This window comes from Mytilus californianus, unplaced genomic scaffold (genome assembly GCF_021869535.1).
Source record: "Mytilus californianus isolate M0D057914Y unplaced genomic scaffold, xbMytCali1.0.p SCAF_6, whole genome shotgun sequence".
Classification (NCBI taxonomy): Eukaryota; Metazoa; Mollusca; class Bivalvia; order Mytilida; family Mytilidae; genus Mytilus; species Mytilus californianus.
The window spans coordinates 77,775,738-77,792,785 of NW_026262712.1; the positions used below are offsets into that span (position 1 = coordinate 77,775,738).

General features: G+C 31.3%; 1 protein-coding gene across 1 annotated transcript in view; it reads left to right on the forward strand.

The window, feature by feature from the left end:
- The window catches only part of LOC127706327 (uncharacterized), a 207,329-nt gene extending 190,544 nt beyond the window's left edge, over window positions 1-16,785 (forward strand). The window contains exons 46-56 of the mRNA XM_052210860.1: window positions 652-777; window positions 2,600-2,738; window positions 3,882-4,029; window positions 4,287-4,490; window positions 5,399-5,605; window positions 6,398-7,180; window positions 13,589-13,801; window positions 14,055-14,150; window positions 14,580-14,911; window positions 15,263-15,473; window positions 16,223-16,785. Coding sequence (XP_052066820.1) covers window positions 652-777; window positions 2,600-2,738; window positions 3,882-4,029; window positions 4,287-4,490; window positions 5,399-5,605; window positions 6,398-7,180; window positions 13,589-13,801; window positions 14,055-14,150; window positions 14,580-14,911; window positions 15,263-15,473; window positions 16,223-16,509 — 2,746 coding nt within the window. The 3' untranslated portion in view covers window positions 16,510-16,785. The remainder of the gene's footprint in view (window positions 1-651; window positions 778-2,599; window positions 2,739-3,881; window positions 4,030-4,286; window positions 4,491-5,398; window positions 5,606-6,397; window positions 7,181-13,588; window positions 13,802-14,054; window positions 14,151-14,579; window positions 14,912-15,262; window positions 15,474-16,222) is intronic.
- The last annotated feature ends 263 nt before the right edge of the window (window positions 16,786-17,048 follow it).

The following is a 17,048-nucleotide window of genomic DNA, read 5'->3' on the forward strand; positions in this document are numbered from 1 at the left end:
TTTGGTGTTTTAGGTCTTTTTCGGGCGGGGTGTTATGACATCTAATATTTTATTTGAAATGTTATTTCATTGAAATCTATCATCGTTGTCAATATAATGGAATTTAATGCGACTGTCGTACAAGTGAGAGGTTTAGCGCTATAAAACTAGGTTCAATCCACCATTTTCTACATCAGAAAATGCCTGTACCAAATCAGGAATATGACAGTTGTTGTCCATTCGTTTGATGTGTTTGTGCTTTTGATTTTGACATTTGATTAGGGACTTTCCGTTTTGAATTTTCCTCGGAGTTCAGTATTTATGCGATTTAACTTTTTTCTGTCATGTACCTTAGTACAAGCCAGCATTCTTCTGTAGAGGGTGCAAAAACGTAACCACTTGTAGAATAAAGTAGGAAAAGCTGAAATTGTTGATAAACAAGTTTACGACAAAGACTTACAAAAAATACTAATTAGATATTTTAAAATCTTCTCGTCATTTGAACTGTAAGTTTTAATCGAATTTAATTTTAACCTGACCTAAATGACATCAATGGTACACTTTTCGTCGGTCATAGGTCACTGTTGAAGTGTTGGAAGACGTCAAGATTGTTAAATTAACAAAAGGTTGCATAACTTAGGAGGTTCACCACATACAAAATTATTTTGAAAGGTACGAATGGAGTGTCGGTCTAGCTACAAATGATGAACCAGAAGGTGTTTTTGACAATGATAACGATGTCATTTGGAGACATAGTGGACAAACAAATCAAGCGTTTCTGAGTATTGAAAGAGGCAAGTTTATACATTTGTTCATTATCTTTGTTGTAATGACAATTTAAATTAAATACAAATGGCAGAGAAAAACAAGATTTAATTGTGAATATACTTTTACTTGTTACGTACTAGTAATTTATCTCAAGATATCAAATAGATCTTCAAATAACGCATTAATCCATATATATAAAACAGACAAACAATGAAGGGAAAATAAACGGATTCGCTAGATCTCAAATTGGATAAAGACTTGGCGATGACCATCTCATGCTATGCATGTACCTCCCATTCTTAAACAACGATCAGTGGTACATGTCAAAGTGTGGAATATGACAAAACTGGGTTTAACGTCAAACTGTCATAATTGACATATTGGATAAACGACAAAGTTACTTTGTCATAAGAGCATATGAAAATTGAGATACTTTAGCCATCAAGTAATTTATGATGGTGACATTCTTCCCCATAACCCTGTCGGAATAGTTTTTTTTTGTTCAGAGTATACGTCTGTTAGAGATTGATTGATTGATTGGTGAAATCTACATGTTAATGATAATAAGACCTGTCGTATCATATCAATTGAAATTTGTAAAAGATTTAAGCTTGGACAGGTGGTATGTTACTTCGCAAGAATGGTAAATTACAACCTATAGCAAGAAATTTCATTCGCCATTAAAAAAGAAAAATTGAATATACTTTGTTAAGCTATAAGATAACAGCATTTAATCTAAAATGAGGGACAATGGTGTAGACCGGAGATAAGTACTAGTAAATGTGTTGATGAGGTTTGAAATGTTATTGACTTTGAGATTCTTCCAAATCTGTTCAAATCGTAAAAAATATCATATGATTGGCGAATTGCGTAAATAACACCTGTTCACAGTATTGACTGTATTATTCATGAATATGTAATATAGCTCGAAAGGATTTCATGGAACATCTACATTATCCCTCTATGCAACGCTATTCATATGGTTTCTTCTTGATTAAGGTATCCAATATGAAAAAAAAAGATTTGCATATTTCATACTATACTAATAGTCATAAGGAGAGATACATGTCGTCTTTGATAAGGGATGAAGGTGCGGTAGTATACACGATGTACTTTTGATTAAAAGAAGGTGCATTTATAAAAGAGATGCTTTGTCTCCAGTCTTGCTACAACAACGTTACGTATTTTCTTATCACAGAGTCAAATGTGTTACAAAAATATTTTTACATCTTTGTTTTTTTTTTGTATCATAAGCCTTTTCTTCGTTTATTCAAATTTAGACTCAATATTATTTTAAAGCATTATTAGCTGTTACATTTAGGACGTCCACATTGGGAATGGGCGGAAGTTGGTTTAATAAATGAATAATTGGTTTTTGCTTATCCCAGAAACGGTAAATTTATTATGTACATCTAAGTCAGGAAATATAATAATAAATAAATTTTCCTGGGCGATAAAATGTGGTTGAACAAATATAACGAGTGTCTTATCTTACTGGTACCTTAAAAGAACATATAATTTAAGTAGATAAGAAACAAAATTAAGTAGAAAAAACGGGTCCGTAATAAACATATCCATTGTTGTTACTTGATAACTAAAGGAAAAGAAATCAAATATTTACTCGACACAGTCTCTTAACACATTACATAATTGGGCGATGCTATATATTTGCGAATCCAGTACAACCATACAGACGTCTGTACATCAACAGTCAGCGAATCAGAAATGTGATTAGAGTTCTCCACAGGTATAATTGTGGTTGAATGATCTTCAGCTTTTTGATTGTTTCTAAATTAAAAACTACAAGAGCAATAAAATATCTTATTTTCTGATTTATTCTAAATGTAGGCAGAGAACCACTGAGGGAATTTGTCACCTATTCATTTTTTGTTCGAGCATGGTTTAGTGATCATACATATGCAGTTTTCAAAACAAATGGAGTGACAATTTTGTCGACACCCTTAGCCATATCTAAATTAAAAGGATCTACAGTAAGTTGATAAGCATTAGTAGTTTCAATTTTATTCGTGTTATTCGGTCTGCTTTTTAAATAAGATTGATAAACGGGATCAGAATATACACTTATCAACATTTTCAGACGACAGAACATGTGACATATTAATAATATATGTACGTGTATATAACAATGGTCTGTCTAATTGAACAGATAAAGTTTAAGAGTGGTGTCTGCTTTTTAAAAATGATCGAAGAAAGGGAACAGAATATACACCTTATCAACATTTTCAGACGACAACACATATGACTTGTTAATAATATATGTATATAACAATGGCCTATTATTTTAGATAATTACATTGCATGTATGTTTCATTATAAGGCGTTATTTTGATTGGCTAACAGCAATCTCGCGTCATTCTGAAATTAACCTTCATTTCAAAATTAAATGTAACATTCATGATGACACAAGCTTCCACAATTAAGTGCACAGGTGAAAAAAAAGAAAAACTTGTTGGAAATCGTGTTTTCAGGATCCTAGTAAAAATATATAATTATAATTAAATTGAGAATGGAAATGGGGAACTGTGGCTTTACCAACGGGGACGCCTAATAAGTAGATCCGTCGCCCGTCTATCGTATTGGATTCTTCTTTTAGTTATTTCATACCGCGCTACAAACAAAATGTACTTCGGTCAACTCTTTAACACCCTAATAAATTTAAATAAAGAATCATTCAGTTTAATTTAACAGATAACTAGCAGGAGATGCTTTCCCTGTTGAAGCGCCTGGTCTCGTTCCTTTTGGAGTTGAATCGATTCCCTTAGTTTTTGTTTGTTTCGTTGATCTGTCTCCTTCATCTATTTAAGAGATTTGAATTTCGGTTAACTACTGTGGCTTTCATTCTTAACGGGTCTGTTGAAGGCCGTACCTTGACCTATAATGGTTTACTTTTATAAATTGTAACTTGGATGGAGAGTTGTCTCATTGGCACTCATACCACATCTTCCTATATCTATCTACTGACTTTCAATACCACTAAAACATGACATATATATATATTAAATATTATTCTCTAAATCATTCTGACACAATGAAATTGTAAATTAAAGCCTGATGTTAAGTGAATTAAAATGAAAATGTCGACTAACAATAAGCAATATTGTTTATACTTTAAGGTATGTGAACAAAGACCTGGACATTGGAAGAAGGATATTGATTTCATAAGACCAGGATTTCCTTTTGCAATCAAGTGGAGCAACATTTTCATTGATGCGGATGAAATAATTGAACGATTTAACATTTATCTCAGTACATTTCCAGGCGGTAAATACCAAAATCAAAATTATACAAATAATGAAATGAAACTCTTGTGTTCTAAACTTCAGTCGTTCTTTTCGTAAACGTTTTTCACTTCACTTTTTGATGCATATCACATAACATATTACACATAAATGATATTCGAATGTTGACCATTAACATTAACTTTTTAAATAATATGTTGATATATTTGCTAAAAGCTGGTTTTCGTAAGTATTTTGGGATATTAAATATTTGTTAACATTTTGCATATTTTAATTTAGGTTATGATGAACATATCGCTAACATAGATTTACCTGGAACAGTCACAGCATACAATGTCAGTCGTATACCTTTAACCCCAGGCATTATTTTCTACAGTAATGTTGTAGCTTATAGCTTTTCAGGAATACATTCAACAGCAACATCTGATGGGATAACAGTTGACATTGTACCGCCATCAGCAGGGAGTGTAAAGGATGGAACAGGTTGGACTTGAGGCATATTAATTTTATTTTATTTTGATATAAGATATATTGATGTCATGATATACAAAAATGTACAAGGAGAAACGTCCATTACTCCAAAGAAGTCTAGATGTCAGTCTCATAAAGTTTGACATTTTTTGTTTTTGTACCAAGTTAGAAATGTGAAAGTCATTGTTAATTTGTTGTAAACACTTATAGATAAAGAGTGTAGTTTTGGAAATTCCCATTACAATTTAACACCCATTGTTAATATAATTGGTCTCAGACATATATGATAAACCTTGTCTGCATCTTGAACCACGAGCCGTTGCTGAGTCATGTGAAATGTATTAAAACAGGTGTAAAACATGCTTATCACTCTACTTTTCGTCTTTTTTGTAAAATAGCTTTTGAAATAATGTTTCCAACGATTGTAGGTCTCTTACTAGCTTGATAGATAAATACACAAAACAGTACAATTGTAAGATGTAAGATGTGAATATTTGATACAGAATCTAATTTTATGTTGTTCTAAGATATTTATGATTATGATGTGTGATTATGTTTGCAATGTTATGTTTGGATAAGATGCTTATTGTTTTATTCTTGTATAAATAATGGTATTAGTATTCTCACGAAGACGTTTACTGGAACATTTGGAAGAATCTTGAGAAGTTTTGGTATCCAATATAAAATGAGATATAAAAAATCGCGCTTTGATGCTCATATGTCAAAATCAAAGGAAATACAGACGAATTTGTGATTTCTAAGATTTCCTCTTTCATGCATTATGTAGGTGTATATATAAGATCATAAGATTTGTTGTGAATTTTTTTGTTTGAGGCTCTGCCCGTTGACAACATATTTTTCGTGATCCGTTTAGATAAAATGTCTAGTTTTGGCTAGTAACTATCTTGTTATTTGAATAGGTATTTATGATTGTGATTATCAAGACGAACCTCAAGTCATAAGCGCATCTTGGCATGGTTTTTCTGACCTGGATTCCGTCATTACGCAATATATGTGGTGTGTGCAGACGGTTTCAGAGCTAACTTTATGTAACATCAGAGCCTGGGAAAATGTTGGTATCCAGACATCTGTATCTCGAAAATTGAATGGAACTTCTCTTTCGTCAGGTATATTAAATAATTTTTTTACTAAAAAGCTGATAATATACAGAGTTTCAATGCTCTATTCAGCAAGTATGATAACAAAAAGTCACAGATACAGATTTTTCTATATTGATTGCTAGTCTTAATTTGTCTATATGAGATGAGTAATTATCAACAGTTTGAAAAACAGAATACATCTTGAAAAGTAAGTCAGAAACGATACAAAACAGAAAAAAAACATTTTTATTTTGGTTTTTGACACAGTTTTCTTATTTTTATTTAAAACAAATATATCATTTATAACATTGAGTTTCTATTAAAGGGGCAGGTAAAAACGATGATAAACATACTTTTTAACCAACAATATGAAATCAAACAGACCTAGAAAAATCCAATTGCAAGTGGTCGCTATCTGTTTATATTTATGTTTATGTTTATATTGGGTTAAATGATCGTCGGCAATCTTCGGAGGTCATCTCAATGGTTAATTGTCTAGACAAAAATACACATGGAATGTTGGTACATATTATCGAGTCTATGCATTGTTAATTGTTTATTTCAGACGTTTTGTAATTTGGATAAACGTTTAAGTATGTTATAAATCAAAAAGGAGAATTTGAATCAAATCGGTGAACATGAATTTGACAGCTAATGCCCCTTTAAAATGTATCTCATATATTGTTGAATAAGTGTTATTTACGTGTAAGTAACACTATCACTAAGTACAGACTGTTATAAATCTTTGTCTTATGGCTCGTCTCGCACAAAAGGCCTGTGTTGCCACTTGGTTCATTTTGTGATTGGTAATTATTTTAGGAACGAAAATTCAGAGTCTAGTATATGCAGTGGATATTGTTGGACATGAGTCTGAAACTGTCCGGTCAAATGGTGTAATCGTTGACATAACTCAACCCATTCCAGTTGAAATGATACATTTGGACATCAATATTGCTTCAAATCCATCTTTTGAGCTTTTAAAAGGAAATTACGTGCTTTTGGAGAATGTAACAGATGATAGCAGCTTGTGCGTTATGACTGAATACGTTCAACTACTAAATTGGACAAAGAATTCTGATTCCTGTGTAATAGTGTTGAAATCAAACAGAAACATTGCGTTTGACGGACGATCGTTTGTATTAATTAATGGCGTGATATCTCAGAGTGTGTCAAGTCTTGAGGAAGGTTACCTGTATCGTATTACGTTTGTTACAGCACATCCTTATTGGAAAGGGACAGATGGTGCAAATAAAGAAGGATTCGCTCAGATTGGACATGAACGACATGTTTTTTTTGTATATACAAAGCAGGACAGACATACAGCACAAACTTATGATATTCCTTGGCATCACCATACATTTTATTTTAGACCAGTCTTACAAAATATGACGATTAGTTTCGGAAGTTTAGTTGGAAATACAGGACTTTATTTTGATGATGTAAGAATTCAAAAGGTGAACATGCTAAAAACGGACAGTAATCAAACCTCTGGTAGACATATCTTTAACCATATTGTAACGATTCATCAATGGTCATCAGTTCACGCCTCGTGGCATTTCATGGACCCAGAAAGCCCCATTGTTGATTACACATGGGCCATAGGTAAATATATAAACTTTTTTTTAATTATGTTTCTAAAAAATAAGAGAAAAAAAATAGAAATAAAACACATTTGTGCATTTGAAACAGGTCTTAAAGTTCAATTATAACTTACATCTATTTTATTAGCAAAAAACGTATAACAACAATACCGAACTTCAATGTAAATTCAATAAGGGGAAGTCCATAAAAACTGACAAAATCAAATGTTATAAATCAACGGCACGAGTGAAAAACAACTGTCATATTCCTGACTTGGTACAGGCATTAATTAATACTTGGCTTCAGAACTGTAAGGTATAAAGTATTCCACGTTTGAAACATAAAATCATAGAATTTATTCAAACTTTGTTTCATAAATAATACCCAACGTAGAAACAAATACATGTATGTTGTTTTCGGCAGGGATAAATCATTATTCATAAAAAACAAAAATGCTTTACAAAACACTACACTGATTCTAACAAAGATTTATTCGAACTAAAAACATCAAGACGCTGGATATTTTTTATTGTCAATCTCACAAGGTTGGTTAAAAGTATTTTTCAACAGACAATCGGCATTCTTATGAGCTCCAATTGTAATCCTCTTCTCGTCTGTGTGCTCCTTAATTCGTACGCGGCAGCTCTCAAGCAGAAAGAAAAGAACCTTGCATTATCATTCAACTTGTTTTAAAAATGATAAAGACGATGTTCTCTTAATTAATAGTTCAGTAATGTTGATAGCATCTTTTCCATTTAACTTGAAATAAAGGAACAAGTTTCAGTTCGATCTGCTTCATAGTTTGACTTACATCTGAAAATTGGAGGAGAACTGAAATTTACGACAAAATAGTAGATTCTATTTCCGATTTTCACAGTTGTATAATTTGGAAAAACATAATTATTTCTTAGACAAAAGAGGATCTAGTATACTTAAGATTTAAATACAAAATTGTTCATCTTAAGTATAAACGAAATGGAGAAACAAAGAATAGAACGCGTTTTCAGTAGGAAAGATGTTTTCAGTAGGGAAGATATTTCCTAAAGATGTATCTTTTGGCTTCTCAATCTAAAAATTATGGGTTAAATTTGCTTAACAGTTTTGTTATTTTTCACACACTTTGTTAAAATTTATTGACTAGCTTATCAATATTATCAATGTAAATCAATAAATTTATTGGATGAAAATAAATAACTATAAAATACTGACAAAATCCGCCTTTGGTAAAGATTTTGTATGATAATTAGATTTTATTTCTATAATGGTATTTCTATAAAAAATATTTTCCCTATAACCAATACGTAAAAATTCTTAAAGATGATAAAAGCAGATCATCAGAAAAAAGTCAAAACGATTTCAAATAAACAAAGACATGTTCTGAAAAAACAATTATTATTCAACATCATCATTTCGCCATTTCTGAGGCAGAGGACTACGGGTTATTCCAGTTTGCCAAAATGTTAATAACGGCACATCATTGGTTAAATGTCCATTATTATTTTAACCAATCACTTCATGCTTTTGAAAATATTACCCAGAATGCATTATATTCTAAAACGTCCAATTGGTAGTGAAGTCTTCCTGATAACCTTGAGCATATTAGGAGACATTCTTTTCTGTTTGATAAGAGATATTTAATGACATTGACCGCGTAGTATGGGAATGACCGTGAAATTTGAAAGGTGATGACATTAATGACATTAACCTTCGATCGTTACAGCTTCTTTATCGAGCAATCAGATGTTGATAATGAAGCTTTTCGACATTAAAGGCGTGAACATGTAATAATATTACCATCTATCGACCATTCCGTACAAAGTGTTTCATACATCACTTAATCTTCTGCAAATATAAATATGTATGTACATTGCTTTCATAAACAATAAATAATTACATTTTTTTCAAATACAAATTTTTTAAAAAATACGAAGTTTCTAAAAAGGTAGTAGTACTTCGCAGTATCAAAATTACGTAAGCTTTAGTGTTTGTGTTTGTACTGTTTTAGGAATGAGAAGGGGGTTTCATTTTTATTTCATCGTATTTATTATTTTTTGCTGTTTTTTTTTTTTTTTTTTTCGTTTTCGGATACTATTATTTAGTTTAAGTTTACTGTAACATTATTAGTATGATTATTAAAATAACACAAAATGACAACTAACAGGAAACAGGTTCATAGAGTGAACCCATTCGTTCTGAAGGTCACGAATTAGACAAACGTGAGAGTACCCAAATTGCACCTATTTGGACATTTCTTTCATCTACACTTTCTTAAGAAACAAAGTTTCAATTCTGTGTTTGTTTTGGAGTTGTATTATTATTTACTATAAAGTTCCGCAAAGGAGAATGTTCGGTAGGGGCTAGTTTTGGCCTATTATTCGAAGTACATCTAATGAAAGATTTAAAAAAAATTTTAAACACTTTAGTGTCTTCCTCAGTCGATTCAATTAGTTCATTTAAAAGATTTATACTGATTTAGTCATCAAAGACGCTCAAATTCAAGCTTAATCATGAAAAAATGTATCAAATATGCAATAAAACGTCACTTTTCAGATGGTTTTTGTCTAAAATGTAACTGGCCGAATTCGTGTTCAGTCTCAACCTTTATATATGTTATGTATTATCATCAAATACAACATTATTTAAATATTAAGACTGAACACAAATGCGGCCACTTCCATTTTGGACAAAAACCGTCTTAAAATTAGCACAAATGCTAAAATTGTGAAGATTTCAGTAATATTGCATGAACTTATGATGCTATTACCTGATGCATGTGCATTGTATTGTCAAAAACAGCCCATATTTATGGGAACAGAAGTATTCTTCTTTCCAATAAATAGCTAAAAGTTTACATTTTAACAAATTGGTAAAATGCTATATTTTGGGGCCAAAAAGGGGTCTTACCGGACTTACTCCTTTAATTTTTAATCCATACTGAATCGATGACAAATGAGTTTGAACCGACCTCCAAACGACCCAAGATTTATGTAATTAGGAGTACCTAAATTGATATAAGAAGATGTGGTATGAGTGCCAATGAGACATCTCTCCATCCAAGTAAAATTTTAAAAAAGTAAACCATTATAGGTCACAGTACGGTCTTCAACACGGAGCATTGGCTCACACCGAACAGTAAGCTATAAAGGGCCCCAAAAAATTACTAGTGTAAAACCATTCAAACGGGAAAACCAACGGTCTAATCTATATAAAAAACGAGAAACGAGAAACACTTATGAACCACATCAACAAACGACAACTACTGAACATCAGATTCCTGACTTAGGACAGGTGCAAACAAATGCAGCGGGTTTAAACGTTTTAATGGTACCAAACCTTCACCCTTTTTCTGAAACAATAGTGTAACATCACAACATAGAAAGACACACTATAAAATATCAACTGAAATAGATTAACTCAATCAAAGGACATATTAACACCATTGAGCATACACTGAACAAATAAATTTGACCTATGACACAATGTAAATACAAAATAAATAAACTAAGGGAAGAATAATAAAAGTAACATGTTATATCGGTAAGAACAAAAATACCATCCATTTGCAATAACTTTAAACACAGGTAAATGAAAATAATTTTGTTGTTAGGTATACCTGTACAGTACCAATAGAGAAAGGAAATATTTTTACAAAATAAATAATTTTGAATACAAAATAAATAAACTAAGGGAAGAATAATAAAAGTAACATGTTATATCGGTATGAAATGTTAAACAATTAAAGAAAAACAATATGCTCGAACAAAAATACCATCCATTTGCAATAACTTTAAACACAGGTAAATGAAAATAATTTTGTTGTCAGGTATACGTGTACAGTACCAATAGAGAAAGGAAATATTATTACAAAATAAATAATTTTGATGTTCATAGTACGAAGTGAAAATTTATAGTTATACCAAACACTTATAAAAGCTGGTATATAGACCTGAATAACATTAAATAACAAAAAAGCAATACAATTAGTATCAACAGGTCAAATAAACAAGAAAGTACGATTTGAGAGTACTCGCAGTTACTGACAGCTAGTTAAAAGCCAAAACAATTAATAATAAAAAAATCATGCATCAGAGACTAAAATCAACTAAAACACATCCCAGGGATTTAGTATTTTAATGTCATGGACAGTCAAAGAAGACATGACTAGTGCAATGCCAAAAATAAATGTATCGACAGACAGTAGGATAGTTAGGAGTTTAACCTCTTTATAGATCTAAACGAACGTGGGTGCGTCTTTATACATCCCACTTGAAAAAAATACAAATTTAGTTATGTTTTAATTTGCTGATGACAAAATCGATATTAGTGCCAATGTAAACTATATTCAAAGATCTAATTACAACATTGGTAAGATAACCTTTACTGATAAGCCTGTTTAAAGGTTCGATGAGTTTACACGGATCACATAGTGATTTCCGCGCTTTAAGTACAATATTACCGTAAAATTTAGGATGTGAAATACCGTTTTTAATCAGTTTTCTACAAGTACAGCCAAATTTACTAATCAAATCTTTGTATCTATGAAAGAACTTAGCAAAAGTTTTACGTAATTTATGGTAACGAAATCCTTGATTTAATAATTTACCAGTGATGCATTGATTACGTTCATTAAAATCTATGACATCACTACAAACACGGGCATAACGAACGAGTTGGGATATATATACACCGTATGATGGAGCCAAAGGAACATCGCCGTCTAAAAAAGGAAAATTAACAATAGGGAATGAAAAATCGTCTCTTTTGTCGTAAATTTTCGTATGGAGTTTTCCTTTAGAGATTGAAATGTCCAAATCCAGAAAAGGACAACTACTGCTGTTTATGTTAGATTTAGTTAAAGTAATTTCAATTGAGTAAATTTCGGTAGTATATTTAGAGAACTCTGGATTATTTAACGAAAAAATATCATCTAGATAACGGAAGGTATTGTTGAATGTATCAACCAAATGTAACAATGACGTGTCTTTACTGAGTTTGGTCATAAACTGAGATTCATAGCAATACAAGAATAAATCTGCTATTAAAGGGGCGCAGTTAGTGCCCATAGGAATACCTACTACCTGTCGATACATTCTATCGCCGAAACGTACATATATGTTGTCCAGGAGAAAATTTAAAGCTTCAATCATATCTTCACATTTCCAGTAAGTGTATCTAGCATACTTTCCTTTTTCGTTACATTCATGCTTAATTTCGCATCCGTAAAAATCGAATTAATGATATTTTGTTAATATTATTCCACATTTTTAGTACAATTTGCTAATAGTCCATGCTTTAATACTATGCATTTTGTAAGAAATTGTTGCCTGTGACATATTTAATTGTTCGTTTTTTAAAGTTGACTTTGTGTGGACGTCGTATAAAGTAAAATCATAAAAATACTGAACTCCGAGGACAATTCAAAAAGGAAAGTCCCTAATCAAATGGCAAAATCGAAAGCTCAAACACATCAAACGAATGGATAACAACTGTCATATTCCTGACTTGGTACAGGCATTTTCTTATGTAGAAAATGGTGGATTGACTACGTTATGCGACGTTTCCGTAGATTTTACTTTTTTCACTGGATACTTATATCTGTTGGTAAATAATGTGACCGTTCTGTGTACATTTAAATATATTTAGTTATGTTAAAAGGCGTGCATAATGACAAATTATAAAAACACTAACTGTTTAGTCTTGAGAAAAACCTGTAAGATTGAAGCTGCTTTTCTAGGTTACTCGGTGTATATCGCTTAACAAGCTCCGCTAATGCGAAGCAAAACGTAATTTCAATCATTTATTTTATTTGGCAATATTCATTGTTACGGGAATGTTTGGACAATATACGGAATGTTAAACATATTAACACAAACTGACGGTCCTATACTATTTTACTAGATAAATCTGAAGTCTAACTATAAACAGAAAACCATGCGAGTGAAAACAACCGAAATGTCATAAATCATAGATCGGAGTTAGTCCAGACGTTTGAGCATCTTCGGTAAAGATCTTCAAACAGCTCCAAAGTCATGTACAGTTGTGATCTTTTTTCATGTTTATCAATCAAAGATATATTGTTGCTTATTTGGTATGCGGGTTGCAAACTTTGTCTACATAAACCCATCAATGGCGCTCAAACAGTAACATAACAGTTGGAAAACCAAATTGATCACGAAGGTGGAGGGTGTTGAAAACCAAACATACCAAAAGAATGTATTAAATATGACAAAGGCCATGTATGTCTGGTGTAGATAAATCTTAGTCACCACAGGGATGTGACAAAACAGGTACATATGTAAAACGATCAGGGAAATGTATCATTGCGTGTTGAGAAAATATGAAGTAGTAAAAAATCAAATATGTCTTTATTTCATTTTCAAACAAGAGAATTGTACGTGTATGCTAAAACAATAGTATCTTCTATTACAGGATATACAGAAGGAAGTACAGAGGTTCAAGGTTTTCAAAGTGTTGGTCTCAGCAACTTTGCATATAATTACAATGTATCTTTACCTCATACATCAACGATACACGTGACCGTTATAGCTACGAATGCTGCAGGTTTGATGACAAAGATACACGCTGAAAGTCTTCTTGTAGATAAAACTCCACCGGAAATAACATTTGTAAATGATGGTATAGGTAAATTTTTAATACTTCTTATAATATTGCTAAAATGAATTATTCGACATGACAAAGTTGTGTTTAAGTGTATTTAAAAATAGACATTTTGATAGTTGGATACGATGGCTGATAATGAATTCAGTTGTTTTTATTTAAAATCAATACGATATTTTCTGCCTGCTTATATAAATGATTATATGAATTATGGATTGGAAATAATTTCTATATTGTTATCTTAACATTATTTTTTTTTTTTTTTTTTATTTTTAAGGTGAAGATATAGATGCACAGTCAGAATCTGAAATATCTGCTAACTGGGAAGTAGTCGATTTAGAATCTGTATTAGAATCCTGCGAATTTTCAGTTGGTCAGTTAATTATCACAAGGATAACCATCGTCTTCGTCTATCTTTCGAAAACAACTTTTCCTTATTGTCAGTAAACAACTCTATGTAGAGAATAAAATAGTTTGTAACACATATTTGTGGGGCAAAAATTGAATGAAATGCAACCAAAAACACTTATGTTATTGGCTTGATATCTACTTTTTCAAGGGTTTATCACTACCTTTGCTAGTTAAAACAACATAGTAGAGTGAGGTGAACATTCGTTTGAGTCTATCCTGTTAATGTCAGTCAATTTATAATGATATGTTAAACTCAGAAATTTAAGTAACAAAATGATGTGTATTTGAATAAAAATACATGTCTAGAAAACTATGTTATTGCAAATTACAGAAGTTGTGCATGGCGTATGAATTGTCTGTTATAAAACATTATATTTTGTCTATTTTCTAGGCTACCAGTTATACGGCAATGAACTTCAAACGTTTCAGAAAATACCTGTTGAATTACGACTATTGTCGAAAGTGTTTCCATACCATCTTTTGTTTATGCAGACTATATACGTGACCATTAGATGTAAAAATAAGGCTGGACTACAGTCATCTCTGTCAACTGATGGCGTTGTTGTGTCTAATCTGCCTCCACTCAGTGCCAGCGCTCAAGTTAATATCCTCCCTCTCTCTAATACAGAATATATGGCTTACAATGGATATCAAAAGAATAAACATACAATTAGAATTAAATGGTCGGGATTTGAAGACATTGTTGGTCTGGACTCTTATCTGGTTAGTATGTATTGATGATTATACAAATTGATGTTTTTTTAATATCTTATGTAATATGTCTATTTTATAGGTTTTTTTTAGATTTTGCTTTAAACATGTCTTGTTCATGGTTAATTCTATGAAGGTCAAATCAGTAAATCTCACACTTCCTTTTAATATTCATATAGCTATATATATATAGGTGATCCATAAAGCATATCAGATACAAGTGTCATTATCATTCATTTTGCCAATTAAATTACAGACCAGAAGAACTGCAACCGGGTCATTTGAGTCTGATACCCATTGAATGTAAAAAATTCAAAATTCTAAAAAAAAAATCCCCGCCAAAGTAACTAAATCTAATTTCAGGTATCATTTAAAATGGACAATGATGAAGACACTATAATCAAACGGTCAATTACAGCTGAAAAACAAGACATTTCATACTGTGTGTTGACTGGACTTCACCTGAAGGATGGTAACTACACTGTTGTGGTTCAAGCTATTAATAAAATGTATGTCCGGAGTGACCCAGTTAAAGCGTCCATTACTATTTCGTCATTCCAGCCTAAAGTGAAACGTAAGTTAATTACTAATGATTGCTGTGTTCCATTCTGTTTGAAGATTAGGCTTGCATTTTATTTATGCAAATAATTTTTAATTATGGTTTAAATTCATGGTTCATGACATTTTCTAAAATCTACGAAGACTTTTCAAGTGGTAATGTATCGTACAGAAACCAAAATGAATCCCTATTTTTAAGATAATTAAGTAACATAGCTCTTGAAAGATAAATGCTAAATGCCAACACTGTCAAAATCGAACCTGGTCTGCATTTTATGGTTCATGACATTGTGTAAAAATCTAAAAAGATTTGAAATTCGACAAATAGTACTTCAATAATCATCAAGAAACCAAGAAAATCCCCATTTTAATAGCAAAACACATCAAATTCATTCTTGACCTGTATTTTATGTCTCATGATATTGTGTTACAATTTCAAAAGATTTTGTCAAGCGTTAATTGAATTATTATTCGGAAACCAGAAAGGACGAATGAGCAGATGGTCAGGTGTATGACTAAATTATAAAACACAAATAAAAATAATGAATAATCCACTATCATCGTAATATTAGAATTTATTCAAACTTTAGTAGCATGGTCTAAAACCTGAAACCAGATAATAACTACAGTCTGGTTTTCTGCAACAGAAATAAATTTGTCATGAAATTTGACTTGAGAGAGTTCAAGTTATAAGAACTGTGATGATACATTGATGTGAATTTTCCCTGTGTATACCCTTGTATTTTTATTGTTGGTTTTTTTCAGGGTCCTCAACTTTACATGTTTCTTTTAATAATCGTACAGTACAGATATCATGGAAAGATTTGTTTTCTGAAGATAAAGACACATTTTACGAAGTTTCTGCTGGAACTTTTGTTGGTAGTGCTGATATAATACAGTGGCAAGAAACTAAAAATACATTCATTACCTTTTTCATTCCACCAAGAATTAAATCAATTAAAGGTTTAACAAGTTATATAACTGTAAGAGGGATTTATGCAAATGGAATGTTTAATGTTGTCAATCATAGAACAAATTTAAGTAATATTTGATATAAAAGATATTCTTCTCTAATGGAATGTTTAATGTTATCAATCATAGAATAAATTTTAAGTAATATTTGATATAGCTATTCTTTTCAATTTTATTCGGAAATTACCAATATAAAAAGGTTCATTTCAGATCTCATACGTTAAGGTACAAAAAGTCAAATATAAAGTGAATATAGTGGGAAATGTGTGAACTTTAAACGAGATGAGAATAAGTGTATCTATCGATTATACAACTTTTCATTTGTGGACTAGAATAAAAATATTTGCACTTATGAATTTATCGTTTTATTGAACTTAATATGCCTTGTCAAAATACAATGAAACCATTTTTTAACCTTTTCAAAATGAAATTCAATGAGGTTCCAATTATCCAACATTAGCAGTAATTGGGTCAGTAGATCTTTAAATATAATCTATGAGTATTAATTGCAGAATGAATCATTACATATAAAAGAACTGGTGCAGTCTCACTGACCATCATTCAGATGAAAGCCAGATGAGAGATCGGAAAAAAATAAAAATAATTAAAATCAAGGCAA